This window comes from Silene latifolia, unplaced genomic scaffold, assembly GCF_048544455.1.
Source record: "Silene latifolia isolate original U9 population unplaced genomic scaffold, ASM4854445v1 scaffold_88, whole genome shotgun sequence".
NCBI classification, from domain to species: Eukaryota; Viridiplantae; Streptophyta; class Magnoliopsida; order Caryophyllales; family Caryophyllaceae; genus Silene; species Silene latifolia.
In genome coordinates this window covers 3,552,575-3,571,179 of record NW_027413793.1, presented here as the reverse complement: position 1 = coordinate 3,571,179, position 18,605 = coordinate 3,552,575, and the positions used below count along the sequence as shown (strand labels likewise).

At 39.1% G+C, this 18,605-nt stretch overlaps 1 protein-coding gene across 1 annotated transcript; it reads right to left on the bottom strand.

Moving 5' to 3' along the window:
- Positions 1 to 238: 238 nt before the first annotated feature.
- Positions 239 to 1,369, bottom strand: LOC141640532 (uncharacterized). Its single transcript, XM_074449303.1, has one exon. The coding sequence runs from the start codon at positions 1,367 to 1,369 to the stop codon at positions 239 to 241; it is 1,131 nt and encodes a 376-aa protein (XP_074305404.1).
- Between the last annotated feature and the right edge of the window lie 17,236 nt (positions 1,370 to 18,605).

The following is an 18,605-nucleotide window of genomic DNA, read 5'->3' as shown; positions in this document are numbered from 1 at the left end:
TGACTACGTAAGCCCAAATCATTTTGTGGTACCTGTTTCATTGCATGACCGACCAATTTGATCACTATACATAATCAATCAATTAAGCTTGTATTTCTTGAGCAATCAAGGGCACTTTCTTTTTTTTTGGTGGAATGTGAAAATCTCATTTATAATTAAACTTGTACATCATACAATAGAAAAGCCCAACAGAAAAAGTCAGTTGGCTAGATTCACTGATTTGACCCATGCTAAATCCCTACTCCTGCTCAACATGTAACACATTCAATCTACCCCTCACTCTTTCCTGTATTCTTCTCACAAGACAATCAAGGTGCTGCACAAGCTCCTCAACCCTACATTTGTTACGAGTTTCCCATATCAGGTAAATCAGACTGGAAAAGATAGCCAGTATGATCTTTTTCTTCAATAAAGATCGACATCTCCATTTCAAGGCCCATGTTATAAGGTCCCCGTGCCAATCAACACACAACCACTGCCTGAGCTGAACTAAGCATCTAGTACTGAAGCTGCAGTAAAAAAACAGGTGATCATGTGTTTCAGGTGCCAAGCCACATAGATAACACAGACCATCATTAAGAACACCAAACCTAGTTAACCTGTCCTTAGTCATCAGCCTGTGCTGAATAAACAGCCAACAGATGAAATTATCCTTAGGTAAGCTTAGTCTGTTCCAAACCAGAGGGAGCCACTCTTTCTTACCCTGATCACCAATTAGCCAATTATACACCACATCCTCAGAATATGGTTTAACCAGCCAATTATTGAACATAAACCCATTGATCAGCTTATCTTTAATTTTGCAAATCTGTCTCCATGTCCAGCTAGAAGAAACTGAAGGATTATAGCTCCACCAATTTGATTGCTTGATATAAATGTGATGAACCCACTTTACCCAGAGACAGTCTTTCTTACTAGCTACCCACCAAGTGTATTTTCCAAGCATTGCAATATTCCTTAGATGGCAATTGACAATGCCCAAGCCTCCATAAACTTTGGGTAAGCAGCATGTATCCCAGGAAACAACAAGGACCTTGTGGTGGTCCTCACTGCCAGACCAAAGATAAGCTCTGCAGATGCATTCCACTTTGTGAATAACTCCTTTAGGCAGCAGAAAAATCCTTGCCCAGTAACTGTGCAGCTGAGTTAAGACAGTCCTAACAAGAAACAATCTCCCAGCATAACTGAGATGTTTAGCCCCCCAGCTCCTAATCCTCTCAACCATCTTCTCTACAAGTTTATTGCATTCCAAATTGGACAGTCTCTTGTAAGAAATTGATATACCTAGGTATCTAAAAGGAAATTTACCCTTCTGAAACTCAGATAGAAGAAGAATATCCTCAGCAACAAGGTTAGGCACACCATTCATCTAAATATCAGATTTATCCTTGTTCATACAAAGACCAGAAGCTTCAGAAAAGCTCTGAAAAGCCCTCATAATCACCTTAACAGAATCCTTATCACCTCTACAGAAGATAAGTAGATCATCAGCAAAAGCCAGATGACACAATCTCATTGCCTTACATAGAGGGTGGAACCTAAAGGTAGGTTTCAAAGTCACTATATCATGAATCCTAGTGAAATACTCAAGGCATAAGGTGAATAATAAAGGAGACATGGGATCTCCCTGTCTGAGGCCTCTCATACCCTTGAAATAACCAAAATGAGAACCATTAAGGGAAATAGTGTATGTAGGTGTAGACACACACTGCATAATCCAGTTGATCATCATGGGAGGGAACTTAAAAGCATACAACATGTCTTCAACAAAAGTCCACTCAATAGAGTCATAGGCTTTTCTTAAGTCAATTTTCATCATTACCCTAGGGGAGCAGGCATTCCTATTGTAAAACCTTACTAGGTCTTGACAGATCAAAATGTTATCTACAATATCCCTGCCATGTATAAAGGTACTCTGGTTTAGACTGATAATGTCAGCTAACACCCCAGCCAACCTGCCACATATGACTTTGGAGATACATTTATACAGGACATTGCAGCAAGTAATAGGCCTGAAGTCCATCACAGATCCAGGAATCTCTTTTTTAGGAATAAGCGTCAAGACTGTAGAGTTAATTTGCTTCAGCATCTTTCCATTTCCAAAAAAATCCATCACAGCTGCAGTAACATCCTCTCCAATCACAGGGAAGGCATCCTTATAGAAACCAGCAGAATATCCATCAGGGCCAGGCGCCTTCTCATTAGGAATGGAAAAGAGTGCCTGTCTGATTTCACAATCAGTAACTGGCTGACATAAAGCAGTACACTGCTCAGCAGAAATGAATTTGCCCCTTATAACCACCCCAGGATTGACACAAGTCACAGGTGCTGAACTGCCAAGCAAAGAAGTATAGTACTCAATGAAAGCAGATTCAATGGTTGAATTATCAGAACAAAGCCTGCCATTCATATCATTAATGGCCAGGACCTTATTCTGAGCTCTCCTTGCTCTGATAGAACTATGAAAGTAATGTGTGTTTTCATCATTACAACTCATCCACTGTATCTTTGCTTTTTGTCCCAAAAACATGTTCCTAGCCTCATCCAATTCTTTAAACGTGTTAGAGGCAATCTTTTCTTCAGTCTGCAGAGTTAAATTCCTAGGATCCAAATGGAGCTTAGTTTGGACCTCATCAAGATACATTTTAGCAGCAGTGGCAATATTAATAATATCCTCATCAAGGGCACTTTCACACTACATTAAATCGAGTTGAGTTACCTCTAAAGGACAATTTAGTTAAATCTCCCTTCACTAACATGTAAGTCTGAGGGTGTAAATCCCATCTTTTAATTACGTAATTATTGTATTTTGTAACATCTTGTAAGAATTTATATTATAGGGATGCTCACGAGTCGTAATTATTTCATAAAATCAAGTTTTAAACCTTTTGACGAAAACAACAGAGATTAGACGTGGGGAAGAATCGCACCAAATTATGCGCCTTCTGGAGCAGACGCAGTACCTGCTGCGCCTCCTCCAGGGGCTGCTTATCAGTGGCTGCTCTTCTTTTTCTTCCTCGAGTCCTTTTTGTTCCGTTTTTGTTTTTCTCTCTATTTTCTTCGTTTTTCTTCTTTATTTCTCTTAATCCTTTAAAATTAGTGTACGTAAATCGTTTTTTATCAATTTCTCTTCGACCTATATTCCTAATAATCCATATTAGCGAGTTTTCACCACTGTCTCAAACCGGGTTTGTGAGGTTCAATTTTCTCATATTGAATCTCTCAAATTCGACCTTTGTATATGTTTTAGTTCATCTTTCACCTTTAACCTGACCTTTAATCATTAATTCCACCTTTCTAATTCAATTAATCCGACTAGTCCGAGTTTGTAATTTGTAAATCAATTCCGATTCACTTTTCTTTGATAATCCGCCGCATAACTTGGCTTTGGCGAGTTTATGTCATCTTTATACTTTGGAACATGATTAAATCACTTCCTTTGATTTATAATAAATCAAAACAATCGATTAAATCAACCAATTAACGCTAACGGCTGCGGATCTGACTCTCACAGTCGGAACGCCTCTAGAATAGACGTAGTGTCTGATGCGCCTCTTCTAGAGGACGCATCATCGGTTACGCCTCTTCCAGAGGACGCATCATCAGTTGCCTCTCTTCCGAGTTAGCTTCTGCCCATGAACTGAGTTCGCCTCGATATAATTCCTATTTATTCCTTATAATCGACTAATACGTTTTTCTATCGCCTAATGTTGATATTTTCGTTTTTGTAATTTTATTTCTTCTTATTTTTCTTATAATTTCTTTTATTCTTTTTATTTCTTTTTCTTTTCTTTTAGAACTTCTTTTGAGAATCCTTATGACATAAATTCGATCCTTTTGACTTGTAATTTATGATTTATATTTTGTGTTTGTATGCTTTATTGCTTGGCTTTGTCACATGTAATCAATGTAAATATCCACTTTGACCATCTATTCTAAATTAATTGTCCATTGACATAGTTTAATTTCACATGTTAAGGTTAAATCTAATGTGTTGCATTCATGAATATAATTAACAGTATCAACTATAAGCGACTTTTCCAATCATTAGTAGAGGCCGCTATCCAGGCGGGTGGGATTAGGTGTTCGATTAAAGAACTTCCTAGTACGTTCTCTCACCCCTTCATCAGATATCTGTTATCCCCTGTGTTCATTGGCATCGCGAGAGTCATTCTAGATATAAAATGCTAAGGGTAACGAATTTCTTAGTATTCATGTCAATACTTTATGTCTTGACATGGCATGAAGTAATCAAACGGTTTCCTGATTTCTATAAAAATTGGTGGCGACTCCTCAAATGCAGACTTGTTCAATCTTTCACTGGTTTCTAAGCCTCTCAAATCGGTTACGGCACAGGAGGTGCTTTGTTTACAAAGTTCCTTAAGAAGAAGTGCCGCCGCTTAAAACTTCCAACGCGTGGGTGTACGCGGTGCGGCTGGCCTTGTTTCATAGTTTGGCGACCTCGCTGGGGATAGTACACTTAGACTTGATCTAGTGTTCCCCATGGTTAAACTTGAACAAGGTTGGGAAATAGTTAATATAAGACAATTGTTGATTATGTAGATACCCGCTATCTGCAGAATCCCAACAAACACCTGATGATTATAGGGCTATAAGTCTATAACATGTTTCAGAAATCGCTGCGTTTAATCGACAATTTGTATGACATTACATCGGAAAACTCAAAAAACCTGTAGATGTGGGAAATCGGTATATCCACGGGGTGCTTTGAAAAAGGAGTCGCCAACAAATTTAAGGAAATTTGGAAACCATTTTGAAAAGAGATTTGAGTTCGATGTGAAAGTACGTGGTGGGAAGTTCGTTAATAAAACACTCACCCCCGCCCGTTGTAAACAACTGCCTCTACTAATGGACTATGATAGCTAATCGGATAAGATTATGATCGTTGTATAAAATTGCAAACACCCTTTTTGATCCTAACATGTGAATTCCGTTCTATGTCAATTCAATGCAATTAACTCGTCGAGTGGTTTAGCATGCGAATTAATTTTAAATAAAAACGCAAAAAAAGAGAGGGATAAAAAGGCTTACGCTTAGCATAAGATAGATTAACACACCGTTAAAGTTAGTATTAAAATGACGTGATAAATTGATACAAATTACATGTTAAGCATTTCGAAAACAGTAGCAAGGTGCCAAGTTTAAGACGAGTTTTGAAGGTACAAACGCAGTCGAATATGGGTGTTCTTAGACTCGTTGGAATCGTGGAAGTGCAAAGTTAGCAAATATGGTCAAAGTGGTGGTCAATGGTTGCTCTAAGGGTGGTCAAATGGGTGCTAAACAGGTGATGGTCACGGGCTGGACTGTTGCGTTTTCTGGGCAGTTTGGTTACGGACAGGGCCTGTTTCGATGGTTTTTTGAAGGGGTTAGAAAGCTTCTCTAGGTCCGAATTGGTACAGTCATAGCTTGGAGTCTAAGGAAGGTTGTGGTTGTGTTGGTCGTGGTTGAAAGTGGCCTTAAAGCGCTGTTGTGAGGGGTTGTACATGGTCTGGTCGCGAGTGCATTCAATTATGTTATAGAATTGTTAATCGATTTTATATGCTACGTCGAAGCACCCTAACATGCCTAATTAGCTTATTTAATCAATCTAAAGTCATCAAATTGAATTATAAGTCAACAATCAGAGGTCGGGTTAATTTGCAAACGGTCATATGGTTGGTCGAATTGAGCAAAACGCAAGAGAGGCCAAAACGTGTGAAACAATGTCATTGTTTGGTTTATTAATGCCCTCCCTTGAACACGAGGATATGTAAACGAGCGAGGACAATCGCCAATGGCGAGTAAGAAATTTTAAACTCAAGTCAACGCGGCTGTACATGGTGGTACTTTAACTCATACTCGGACTAAACTAGTTTCGATGTTAATATGTTAGACGATAAACAATAATAAACGAAATACAAAACAAACTAAATAAACAACATAAAAAAACGAAATAAAAGGGAAAGAAGGAGGATTTGATGCAACCTCAACCTACATGCATCGTTGACACCGTCTTGGGTCGTAATCGATTATAGATTTTGTCTCGAGGGGCCGTTGTCGACGAAAGTTGAAGCAAACACGTGTTTTTGAAGGAATTGCGCAACGTTTTTCAAACTTGATTTGTGAACTCGTTTCTTGATGAAAATTTGATTGGAAATATGTTTTAGAATCGTGGAAAAACGTAGATTTTGAAAGTGCAAACAAATAGGGATATTTTTGACGCAATAGGCACAAAAATCGAGGTAAAAGGCAGGCTGTTTGACGCTAGAAATAACGCGAAAACAGAGTGTTTGAACACTCTGTTTTTCGAGCCAATTCGAGCTTGATTGAGGGTTTGTTTATGGAGTTTGATGCTTGTAAATGGTATTAGGATGTGTGGAGAGCTTATAGGAGCAAAGGGATTGAAGGTAGGAGGTATTTATAGGGAGTTAAAGTAGGGTTTGGTAGGGTTGAGAGCAGTCGGGTCTCCATTTCCATAGCTGCTATCTAACAGCTATTTCTAGGGTTTAGGGTGCGTTTTTTATGTGACTCATATTTTTGCACATTTAGTCTCCGGACTAGACTTGTTCCTATGCTTTCTAGTGCTTATTAGGGTCATTTCGTATCTTTAGTTCCTTACTCTGCATATTCTTTGAGGTTTTGTGTCCTTGGTAGGAGAGGATCGCTAACCTTGCACTTATGGAGCAAAGTAAAGCTAAATGGATTGCATCTAATGACCAAGCATCAAAGAGGAGATCATTACTAAAGGCCTAAGTGAATAAATGAAGTAGAAATGGGCAATGATGAGGATCCCCACGACCTACCAACGATCCCCACAGATCCTTGGGGCAGTCAAGGAAAAAGAAGAGTTGAGCAAAAGATCCGGGCGTCTCAAGTAGTGATCCGGGCGTCTCAGCTCTCAATCCAAGCGTCCCGATGTAATACTCCGTATTTTAGTGGGAGTACTCGGTCGAGTACTTGGTTGGTACTCGGCCGAGTGTGTGTTACTCGGCCGAGTGCACTTGACCGAGTAAACCGGTTCAGCGAGTTAGACGGTTTAATTTATGTTTTGGCCAAGGTTTTTATTTTTAACAATTGAGTCATTTCTAGTTTCATTTTATCATTTATAAAACCATTTCTAAACCTAGAGAGAGGGAGAGGAAGAAGAATTGTCGAGCCTTTCATTTGATTGAAGATTTCTCATCGATTTCAACCTAATTCGATTTCCCTGTTTGTAAGTCGATTTCATTCCATTGTTTATACTGTTTTAAAGTCTTCATCTTCGAAACGTTTGAAAAGAGAGTCCTGTTTATTTGATGTCTAGTTTATGCATATAAAATCTCGTAGTCAAATTCTTTATAGTTTGTCCTAGATAATTTATTTATGAACATGTCGCTGAAAAGTCCGCGAATCTGATTTGGTTGTGGAAAATGATTTGAAACCCTAATTTTTATATCGATTCAGTTATGGGGCTTTTTCATACATCATCTTTGTTGAGTCTAGATGACAATAGGATTTGGAATTACTGAAAAATAATGTTTTAAACCCGTTTTATGAATCAATACTTTTTATGCGACTGTTTCTGTCAATTTTTAGAAATCAGTCTGAAAACCCTTGATAAATTTGGAATTTGAGAAAGATACGTTAGATATAATTTGTAGCTAAGACTCATGGGGTCACAATTCAATTGGCCTTACATCAATTCAAATTTTCTGAAATTAGTTATGCATTTTATACCGAGTCTGCCATGTGCTGGAAATCAGGAAAAGTCGTGTTTGTTCTTTAAGTTGATATTCCTATTAAGTTATGATGAGTCTAGGTTATGTGCATGATTAATTGATTGAGTAGGTGGTAATTATACATAATTATGTTATGTAGGTGATGGATATGTGAAGGATCATAATTGATTGCTTGTGTGTGCTTGGATTGCGAAAAGGTAGGGTTTCTCCTACTCAGTACTGTTAATTGATTGAGATTGCATATGTTTTATAATTGTTGTTATCTGCTGATCATCGGAGGTTGGGTGTTGTGGTGACGGTATTGGTGTGGTTGTGTTGTGACGGTTGTGGTGTTGTGACAGCTGTGATGCTGTGTGTGTGATTGTGGTGGAGTCACTTGCGGGAGTGGCTTCACACCCTAGTTCGCCCTCCGTGGAACCCGTCACGGGAGGGGATGTGCACATTAAAGGATAGGGATTGTTAGTCGCTCGTTGATGAGCTGGACTAGGTGGGGATAGGCTGCGGTCACCCACTGGCGGCGAGGATTACCTGTTGCGATGGGTAATCTGGCAGGGCTACACACTTTGGTGTGTAGTCGGTTACTGTGTGAGATCGGGAGATCGGGGATGGAGGATGATCAGCTGGTTGTATTGTTTGTTGTCTTATATTGATTGAACGTGCATCGACCCGTTGTTGTTATTTTGTAAAACCCGCGGTGATCCATTCGGGGATGGTGAGCAGATTATGACAGGTAATGCAGATGTGTAGCTTTGGGACACTCATGGGGAGTCATCACTTCGAGTCTAGCTTCCGCTGTTACGAGTTTAGCTGTCTTTGATTTCAGTTGTATTGAGTTTCTTACACTTTTATTTTGAGTTGGGCTGAGATTTATGTAATCGTTAAACTCTTCATACTTTAATAAAGTTGATTGGATTGTTGCTTTTGATATACTAACCTCGGGCAACCGAGATGGTAACAACCTCTCATGCTAGGGTAGTCCTTGGTAAGGTACCTTGGTATGAGGGGTGATACGGTCGTTTCTGTACCAAAAATAAACCTAAATACAACTAACAGAAGCTAGCAGCAAGTAGGGTCGATCTCCACAGGGAGGCAAGTTATCTATCTGTAGTCCGTCTATCTATGTCACAATTGGGGGGTTTTGTATTTGATTTTCTAAACTATTAAAGGTTTAAGGGAAGAGAAGCAGAGAAAAGAGCAATAAAGGCAGAAAAAGATGATAAACTATCAAATAAGAAGGGACATGTCAGGATTTCGGTTCACTACGGTAGTCCAGTGACTCAACTGTAAACAAATAAGATAAATTACTGCGAGACGGATATGGAAAGGTCCTTTCGGTCCACTTTCTATCCTAAATGACCACTAACTTAACTTTCGTCCTCGTCAGGGGGTAGTCTACTGTTCATAGCAGGCCTATTTAGTCCAATCTTTCGATCCAGGATTAATTTTAGCCAGATTAAAATAATTTAGAAGCATGCATTCAACTAAATTGGTGATACAGTTAAATTGCTATGGGAACAGATTCTCACATGTAAATTGTCTAGCTTATTTGCTACATCGTCACAATCCTACCATGGATTCCTTAATCCCAACATGAATGAATTTAGCTACTCATATTGCTAATGTTGTCAATAATAGCAATAATGAAATAACTGATAAGTGACATGATGAAATTGTAATAAAAATGCATAAACTAATAAAAATGCACGTATCAAATCTCCCCAAACCGAACCTTTACTCGTCCTCGAGTAAACTAAATGCAAACTAATGGAACGGAAAAGATAACCCAGAGCTAGCTATAACTTGTCTACTTAAACCAGTTTAATGCAAACTAAAATCAACAGTTACAGCTACAATGGTCATTACGCAAACGAATTATAATATGTCCATAAATAAAGCTGACCTATCAACCCTGCAAGACCAACAAAATCGGACTCTCACGTGGTCACTCTTCTCTCATGAAGCAAAGGGTGAGAGTATATGTATAAGAGAGAAAGAGAAAACAGTCACTCACCTAGACTGCGACCTACATAACATGCATGCAACAAAAATGATAGACGATTTAAGTACTACACATACATTCCAACCAACAATGTCCGTCACAGCTGAGGGCTTACAAAAGATATGGGAAAGTGAGGTTCAGGTGAGAAAAGGCAAAACAAATTATGGAAATGTGAAGGTAAAGCGTCAAGCTAGTTCCTAAACAAGGCCATATAAGACCATCCGAATCTCAACTGACTAGAAAATAAAGTACAAGTGCCCTTCATTGGCACACAACTCACCATCCAAAAACACTATCTCCTCAAAAAAATGTATAAATAAGAATAAGGAGTAGACCGTCACATGATAGAAATAAAAGCAGACGGTCTCAAAAACCAACAAACTTTCTAAATTTTCTTTCTTTCTTTACTCACGTGAGTTCAACTTTTTTCAATTTTTTTCTTTTTTTTTCCTTTTTCTTTTTTTTTTTCTCTACTTCACGTTTTTTTTTTCTCAGCCCCCTTTTTTTTTCAATTTCTTTTTTTCATTTCTTCCTTTCTTCATCCTCCACCAACTCCAATAATGAAAACAGGCCAAACCGCAGACGGAATACACATACCACAAAAGACATACTAACTAGCTTGACTAGGCAGGCTCAGTTTTGGATGTAGCTAATGGGTCAAAAAGGCTAAATTTGGCTTAAGTGGAGCTAACTGGGTGAAAATATGAGAAAAGGGGAAATTTGCAAGCACCTCCCTGCATGTGACACCGACCACAAACCCGAATGTATGCATTTGACAAGTAATCGAATTTCATGAATGTGCAATAATGATGAACATGTTATGCAAGGAGTACTACTCTCATTTCCTATGTAAACTGGTCATGGATGTCACCAGTTATGGGCTCTAAAACTCAGAAATTATGGAGTAGGTTGCCAATTTATCAGGTCAAGTCTAAACAGTCAGCTAAATTTGAACAAAAACTCGTAGATATGCGCAAGACTCAGCTAATAACTATCAATTAGATGCAAGGCTTAAGTAAAAATCACAAGTTAAAGTGCAATTTCATCACGGAAATCTACCATTCCGACTCAACCTATATGCAAAAATAAATGTTTTTATTAATTTTCCTTTTTTTTTTTTTTTTTTTTTTTTAAGAACAATGCATATGAAATATGAAAATTAAACGTGATAACAGGAATGCAATAAAAGCTGAATGCAGACACAGATATGGATGCATAACCTCCCCAAACCAAACTGTACAATGCCCTCATTGTACCCAAAAATAAGGAAAGGAAATGCAAACTAGAAAAGAAGAGAGTGAAACGCGGAAAAACTTACAAGAATACGCGAAGTAGGGACCTCCCCAAACCAGCCAGCAACATGGGAGGTCACAGTTAGCGGCTTCAGAGCAGCTAAGTTGCGAACAGAATGCAAGAATACCTGCAAATTCGCAAATAGCAACCGCACAAAAGGACTGCTAAAGCAAAGAGGGCTAAATTGTTCACAGTCTATAGCCGAGTAGGATAATTATTAAGGCACACAACAAACTAAATAAAGTGCTCAAAAATAAATAAAAAGTTCTAAAATTCCGGGCTGCCTCCCGGTAGCGCTAGTTTCAGATAGGTCCCAGCTCGACCTTCTTCTTATCATCCACCGACAGAAATTAATGGCCCACAACAAGGTTGTTGACTGAATGAGGTTCCCTCAGCATCCATCAACTTGACTTTAGGCCTCCATACCATCCGAGCAACAGGAGAACAACAACTTATCGCAGTGTATTGGCCTCCACTTTCTGCCCTTTTGCGCGCTTTCTTCTTGTACGGCCTAGCCTCGTCCATTCCTCCGCCTGGGTCATCAATCCACACCGTTCCAGTCTCCAAAGTCAACTTATGACGCCCACCTCCTGGGTCCGTCAACCCATCAGTACCTGCAGAAGAAGTAACAAAGGAATTAGCTTTAATTGCAGAATATCGTCTGAAATAAATTTAGACGACCATTCATTGATATCAGCCAAAAAATTACTCGATCGAGCACTTATGTAGCCCGATCGAAGTATTTTTTCAACATTTATATTCGATCGAGCAACTTGTGTCACTCGATCAAGGACTTGATTTTCCTCATTGCTCGATCGAGAGCTTTCACCCTCTCGATCGAGTACTTCCTCGGTAATTTCACTCGATCGAGCAAAATATGGCTCTCGATCGAGTGATTGAGCGTGGGTAGGCGAGACAATATCCTCTTGAACGGTATCTTCAGCATCTATGCCATCATTTTCAGCATCAATAGGCAGAATAGGTCCTTCATAGGGCGTATCCATCCAGGTGTGAATAGCATAGACCGTTTCAGGTTGCTTAGAAGTTTGCTCGGCCATTACTTGAACCATTTGATTCAGCTGAGTCTGTAGCTTCTCTATACAGATGTAAGTTTCCGCATAAGACTTCTGCACCGTTAGTGCAAATGCCTCTATCATTGACTTCAGTTCAGCAAGTTCAACTTTTTCGATCAACCCATTTACTTGGGCCTGCAACCTCTCAAGACGGATGTCTTGAGCTTTGGATTTTTCCACACTCGAAACCAAGATATTTGCAATTTGGAACAATTCCTCGAACCCATCATTCTTTTCAGCAGGAGGGGTGTGTTGCGGTGGGTTAGCATAACAAGGCTGTTGAAGACCTTGTTGTTGCAGCGGTTGTGGTGGCACAGGTATAAGAGGAGCAAAACTTTGGTGACTTCCACAACCCCAAGACTCTTTCCTCTCCAATTGTCAGTTCTGACGGTTGGAGCTTCAAAACGGGCTATAAGTTGGGAGACGGACGTCATCTTGGCTAAAGAATCGAAGGTACTCAAGCCTTCCCTTCAATAATCTTTCTCTGAAATCTGTCTAATAGACCTGTAGACCTATCAAAACAGCACTAAAGAAAAAGATAAGAACTGCCTCAAGGAATAAATCCCTTGAGGCGCAAGACAAACAAAAATAAACAGATAAATAGGCCAATTGCCTCCCCGGCAACGGCGCCAAAATTTGATACGGTCGTTTCTGTACCAAAAATAAACCTAAATACAACTAACAGAAGCTAGCAGCAAGTAGGGTCGATCTCCACAGGGAGGCAAGTTATCTATCTGTAGTCCGTCTATCTATGTCACAATTGGGGGGTTTTGTATTTGATTTTCTAAACTATTAAAGGTTTAAGGGAAGAGAAGCAGAGAAAAGAGCAATAAAGGCAGAAAAAGATGATAAACTATCAAATAAGAAGGGACATGTCAGGATTTCGGTTCACTACGGTAGTCCAGTGACTCAACTGTAAACAAATAAGATAAATTACTGCGAGACGGATATGGAAAGGTCCTTTCGGTCCACTTTCTATCCTAAATGACCACTAACTTAACTTTCGTCCTCGTCAGGGGGTAGTCTACTGTTCATAGCAGGCCTATTTAGTCCAATCTTTCGATCCAGGATTAATTTTAGCCAGATTAAAATAATTTAGAAGCATGCATTCAACTAAATTGGTGATACAGTTAAATTGCTATGGGAACAGATTCTCACATGTAAATTGTCTAGCTTATTTGCTACATCGTCACAATCCTACCATGGATTCCCTAATCCCAACATGAATGAATTTAGCTACTCATATGGCTAATGTTGTCAATAATAGCAATAATGAAATAACTGATAAGTGACATGATGAAATTGTAATAAAAATGCATAAACTAATTAGGGCAGAAATTAATTAAGTAAGAACAAAGGAATTAAAGCAAACAAAGTATGAGATTAAGATTAAAAGAGAGAAAGATTACAATCACGAGAATTTCGGCGTAAAGAGCGACAAGATCCAAGCTATAAAACCCGAAAAACAACAGTTATAGTGGAAAAGTTTAGGGAAAAGAGAAGAGTAAGAGTGGCGTCCGTCAAAAAGTATGTTTATGACCTAATTATGAAAGCTTAAATAGGAAAACAAAAGTCTATCCCGAAATTAAGCCCAACACGGGTTAATTAATCCCGCGTAACATCAAAACTACTTGATCGAGTAACTTTATATCACTCGATCGAGTAAAATTAAGCTCAAACCACTCGATCAAGTACTTTCCAGCGCACATTTCCTGCTTTGCGCACTGAACTTCAAACGGCTGCCATTTCTTCGTTACTTGGGCAAACAGGGCGATTCTGGTGGCGTTGGAAAGCTAAGACGACAAAATTTCATCTCCAATTGGAATCACCTGCATATCCATTGTAGAACTCGAGATATGGCTCTTCAAATTAGGTACTAACAATTTGAAGTTCTTCCTTTGCTCGCCTAGCTATTTTACTTCTTTGCGCATCTCAAGATAGCTACATTCCCACTCCAAATTCATTCTTCCTCCAAATGCATGCTAAACGGACGATAAAAGGCTCGATTTCACCATTTTCTGGTTCATTCCTGCAAATAAGACAAAACGACCCAAAGTAGCATATTCGGGGCATATCGTAGTATAAAACTACGATAATAGCATAGAAATACGTGCATAAAAAGGCCTAAAAGGACTATATAAAATGCACGTATCAAGAGGGTGTTACAAAGTGGTATCAGAGCCGACGATTCCGGCACCTAAAACAAATGAACCCAATGAACCTAGGGAGTCTAAATAAAATGAACCCGGGGAGAGTTGTTTGGAGCTACCGCAAAGACTTGGGAGACGTCCCGAAGTCGCATTAAGGCCCTTACGATCTTAAGCCGGTCACATGGGGGGGAAACTGTTGTATGTTTGAGTCATGTGTGTTTGATACCTATAATTGGAATCTTGTGAAGTTATTGGATGAATGGTGAAAGTGTTGGAACGTGGTAGTATATGAGAGGTGGATTGTGAATTCGTATATGTTAGATCTTGAGCATGAAGAATGTGATCATGTTACCTGTTTAATACTCTCTTGTGCATGAAGTATGGTAGTGGTACATGTGCATATGAACATGATGATGTTAATGTTTGGTTGTTGGTAGTAGCATATGGTTTCGGTCACGCGTCTATATACATGAATGTCGTGTTTAATTTTCATGTGGGTATGATAAAAGTGCATCTATGTACTGGTTTCTTGAAGTATTGGGTCGTTATTGTTTGTTTTATGCATGTTTAAGTTGTGTTGTTAAGAAAAATTGATTTCTATAAAGACCAATTATAGAAGGGCTGTCTTAAAACTGTCATAAGTCAAGTTCTAGAAATGATATTGCTGTAATTCCAATTGGAGGTGATAGCTTGTCCTCTTACGATTCTAACGATAGGTCACACGCCCAGATTGACCAAGTAACTAGTGAGATATGACTGTTTTACGAAAACTGGACGGTGCTGAGAACTGCGCCGATACTCGACCGAGTAGTCCCTACTCGGCCGAGTATCTTTCATACTCGACCGAGTATTCCATATTCGGCCGGGTAATCTCTCTGTGACAATTTTGTGTAGCTTCTGGAGTCGTGAACTCAGCCGAGTAGTCTCATTACTCGACCGAGTATCCTTTACTCGGCCTAGTACGCCATGTACTCGACCGAGTACCTCAGTGGGCGGCCGTTTTGAGTCGGTGGCTATGTTCTCACCTTTATTTTGAGTCGGTGGCTATGTTCTTACATTGTTTTGAGTCGTAGCGTATGTACACATGTATGTTTTGGGTCTTAAAACGTTCTTTTATTTATGTGACGGTCTGGATACGTAAGTTACCAAAGGCTATGACAAGGAGAATTCCGGCTTGTGAAGGACATGTGTTGGGTAAGGAAGACATGTGTTAATATGGTTGTGAGGGATAGTGGAAAAAGGAAAGGGAGGAATGATGAGCTAATCAAGGTAAGGAACATGTTGGTGAGATATGGTGAGTGATATAGTAGTGTGTTGAGTAATATAAAAGTCAGTGTTTATGGGCAAGAGTGATATAAAGGTAAAGAAATGGGAGGATGAAAGATCGAGATGAGGGATGCGAATAGTGGCAAATTGGGACGTGTAAGGATTTATGGAAGGGAGACGGTTAGGATTGTGTTGCTTAAGGATATATGTAATGAAAGGTTGCTTTAGAGAGATGAAGTAGAGGGGTATATAGTGACCGTAGATGGAGTTATGTCGCGACGTGGATTTGTAGATAGTGACTGAGTTTGGGAATTTGGAATATCAAGGGGTGAGCCTAGTGTGCAATTCTTTGGGAAATTAACGGTATGAGGTAAATTTTTGTTTTTTTAGAGATACGAAAGGGAGACACGACTAATTGAAGAGTAACTGTTAGTGTGTGGATTTGAGGGTGACAAGGGGAGTGAGAAGCAAGATGAGAGAGGATAAATGATAAGAAGAATGATAAGATATTAATATTAATTAAGGGAATTAGAGTTGTGGAGCTATGGAAAAACAAACAAATTACTAAAGAGTTAGGTAGAAAGAGAAAGGAGATGAATTATTAATTGGTATTATTGAGTAAAAAGGGGGAAATAAGGATGGAAGTAAGTTGAGAGAATGTTGAACGGAGTTAGGGAGCATGAAGGTAGGAAATTATGGAAATGTACGATAGCCTCACTAGAGGGTGTGAGTTAGTGGTTATATAGGAGAGTAGGACGTCATGTTAGCCGTGAGTTTCGAGGTATTTAATGGAATGAGAAGCTTGTAGAGTGTTTGCACGATCCGAGATTTTGATGGAGAGTTAGGTAACGATATGATAAAGGATAGAATTGGGAATAATGTTGAGGTAGATTTTATTGATGGATTTGATGTTCGTTATTTGGGATGATAACCAACGAGAGGAAACGGATTGTTATATTAATAAGTGATAGTGAGAGAGTAGTTGCATGGGAGATGGTGGTTTCATAATGTTGTCTAGTGGTTAAGGATGAGGTTAAATAGGGAAGTTAGTCGTTCTAAAAAAGGTTGTTTTTGTGGAGACTGATTAGTATGTATGGGTGTGACGGAGTATAAGATGTGGATATATATTAGGTGGTCGCTCGTAGTTGGGTACAAATGTCATGTTACGTTCGCCGGGTGGTGATAATTGTGTGTATGAGAGGATATGCTATGAAGGGCACCTGAGATAAGTCCGGATGGGAGATATTCATTACCAAGTGGTAACTTACGTAATCAGGATTGGCTAATGACATTTGATTATGGGTCCTTGTTATGTGTAGATGTCTGTGTGAGGTTCTGACCTCACGAGTCATGGTATGGATAATATTCATAAGGTTGGTGTCTGTGATTCCGTGTAATATGCTGCGTCGTGATCTAGTAGAGCAGTTTTAAGAAATTCCTGTGGTCAAGGAAGTTGTGCTCAGTCAGTGTTATGAGATTGTAAAAGTTGTGATGACTATCGATATGGTTGTTGTGTCTCGAGTGGCGATCTGAGCACGGTAATTCGTGTGGTGATATGAGTATTTTCGTGGTGATACGAGTATTTTCGTGGTGTCATATAAACCGTTGTTTTGCTTCTCGATGTTTCTTACCAGTGTCGGTATGGGTATGGTTCTGTTGGTTTTTATAGAGTATGATATGAAAGAGAGTTGGGTATGGTTCTGTTGTTGTCATGGTATAGTAATAAGCTGTTAATGGGACACAGTTGTGAGAGGTTGTGGAGTACTTTTGATCTCGTTTTAGATAAGACGTTGGTGGACATAGTTGTGGCAAGAGAATTGCGGAGCATGTGTGGTATTGGACTGGAACTACGTGTGGTTTAACTCCTTTTCTTGGGACAGCGAGTACGGAGTTTTGGGACTTAGTATCATGTCAAGTTAAGGGTGAGTTTTGTGGTAATAAAGGAAATGAACTTGAGAAGCTAATGTAGGTATTTGTAACACTTGAGGATTGTGAGATATGATTGTGGAGGTGAGTGTATATGTATATAGGAGTATGTCGTTTTGCGGTAATGTGGAAGAGATGGAGGAATGGTGATACTAAGGATTTTATGTTATATGTTATGTGAGTACAGAATAATTGGAGGTACGAGAACTGTGAGAGAAAGAGAGCCCTGGATATAGGAATGGTTGTAGGTCTTGAGGTTATAGTGGGTGATCTTTGACATGCGATGGTAATGAGGTTTATGGGAGGTATAGCAAAGGACCTAGTATTAGTGAGTTACGAGGACGTAACATGTATCTTAAGAGAAGTAGGATGCAACAAAGAGAGTTTGATGGTTGTACATGTTATAGTATAATTGGAAGTTTGAGTGTTGGTGTAGAGTAAAGGATGGATTTGTGTTGGGGTTGATTTTATTACAGGTAATGGCAGTGCTTGTAGTAGTATGATGTTTACGAGTGTGAGTAAACTTCGAGGACGAAGTTTGTTTTTAGGGAGATGTAATGTGATACTATGTCTTTCTATGTGGTTATTTGGATTTCCATTAGTAATTACTGCTTCAATCAATGCGGTAACATGTTTATTATATTGAATGATAACTTCTGTGTGTGGTCGAACTATAGTTGTATATGTTGTTTATATGTTTTATTTAGAATTGTATAGATGCATATGTTGTTTATATGTTTTATTATGAATTGTATTTGTATGGAAGGACCGTGATATCGCGTGGCTTGCGTGGTTTTATATGAGTTAGGTTACGGGGACGTAACCTTCTTTTATGGGGGATAAAATGTGACAACCAGAGTTTACTCAAGTCTATATGAATTAGCATATATTTTACTAGTTATGCATATGAGTTATATCATGAGTATGAGTTATATTGTGTTAATTATATGTGATGTTGGGTGTCATTGGTTGTTGTTGGTGCGAACTTCGGGGTTGAAGTTCTTTTTAAGGAGGGAAGACTGTAATACTCCGTATTTTAGTGGGAGTACTCGGTCGAGTACTTGGTTGGTACTCGGCCGAGTGTGTGTTACTCGGCCGAGTGCACTTGACCGAGTAAACCGGTTCAGTGAGTTAGACGGTTTAATTTATGTTTTGGCCAAGGTTTTTATTTTTAACAGTT

What these genes read in the sequence shown, in the direction of transcription:
- LOC141640532 (XM_074449303.1), bottom strand. Translation starts at nt 1,369, where the DNA reads ATGAATGGTGTGCCTAACCTTGTTGCTGAGGATATTCTTCTTCTATCT.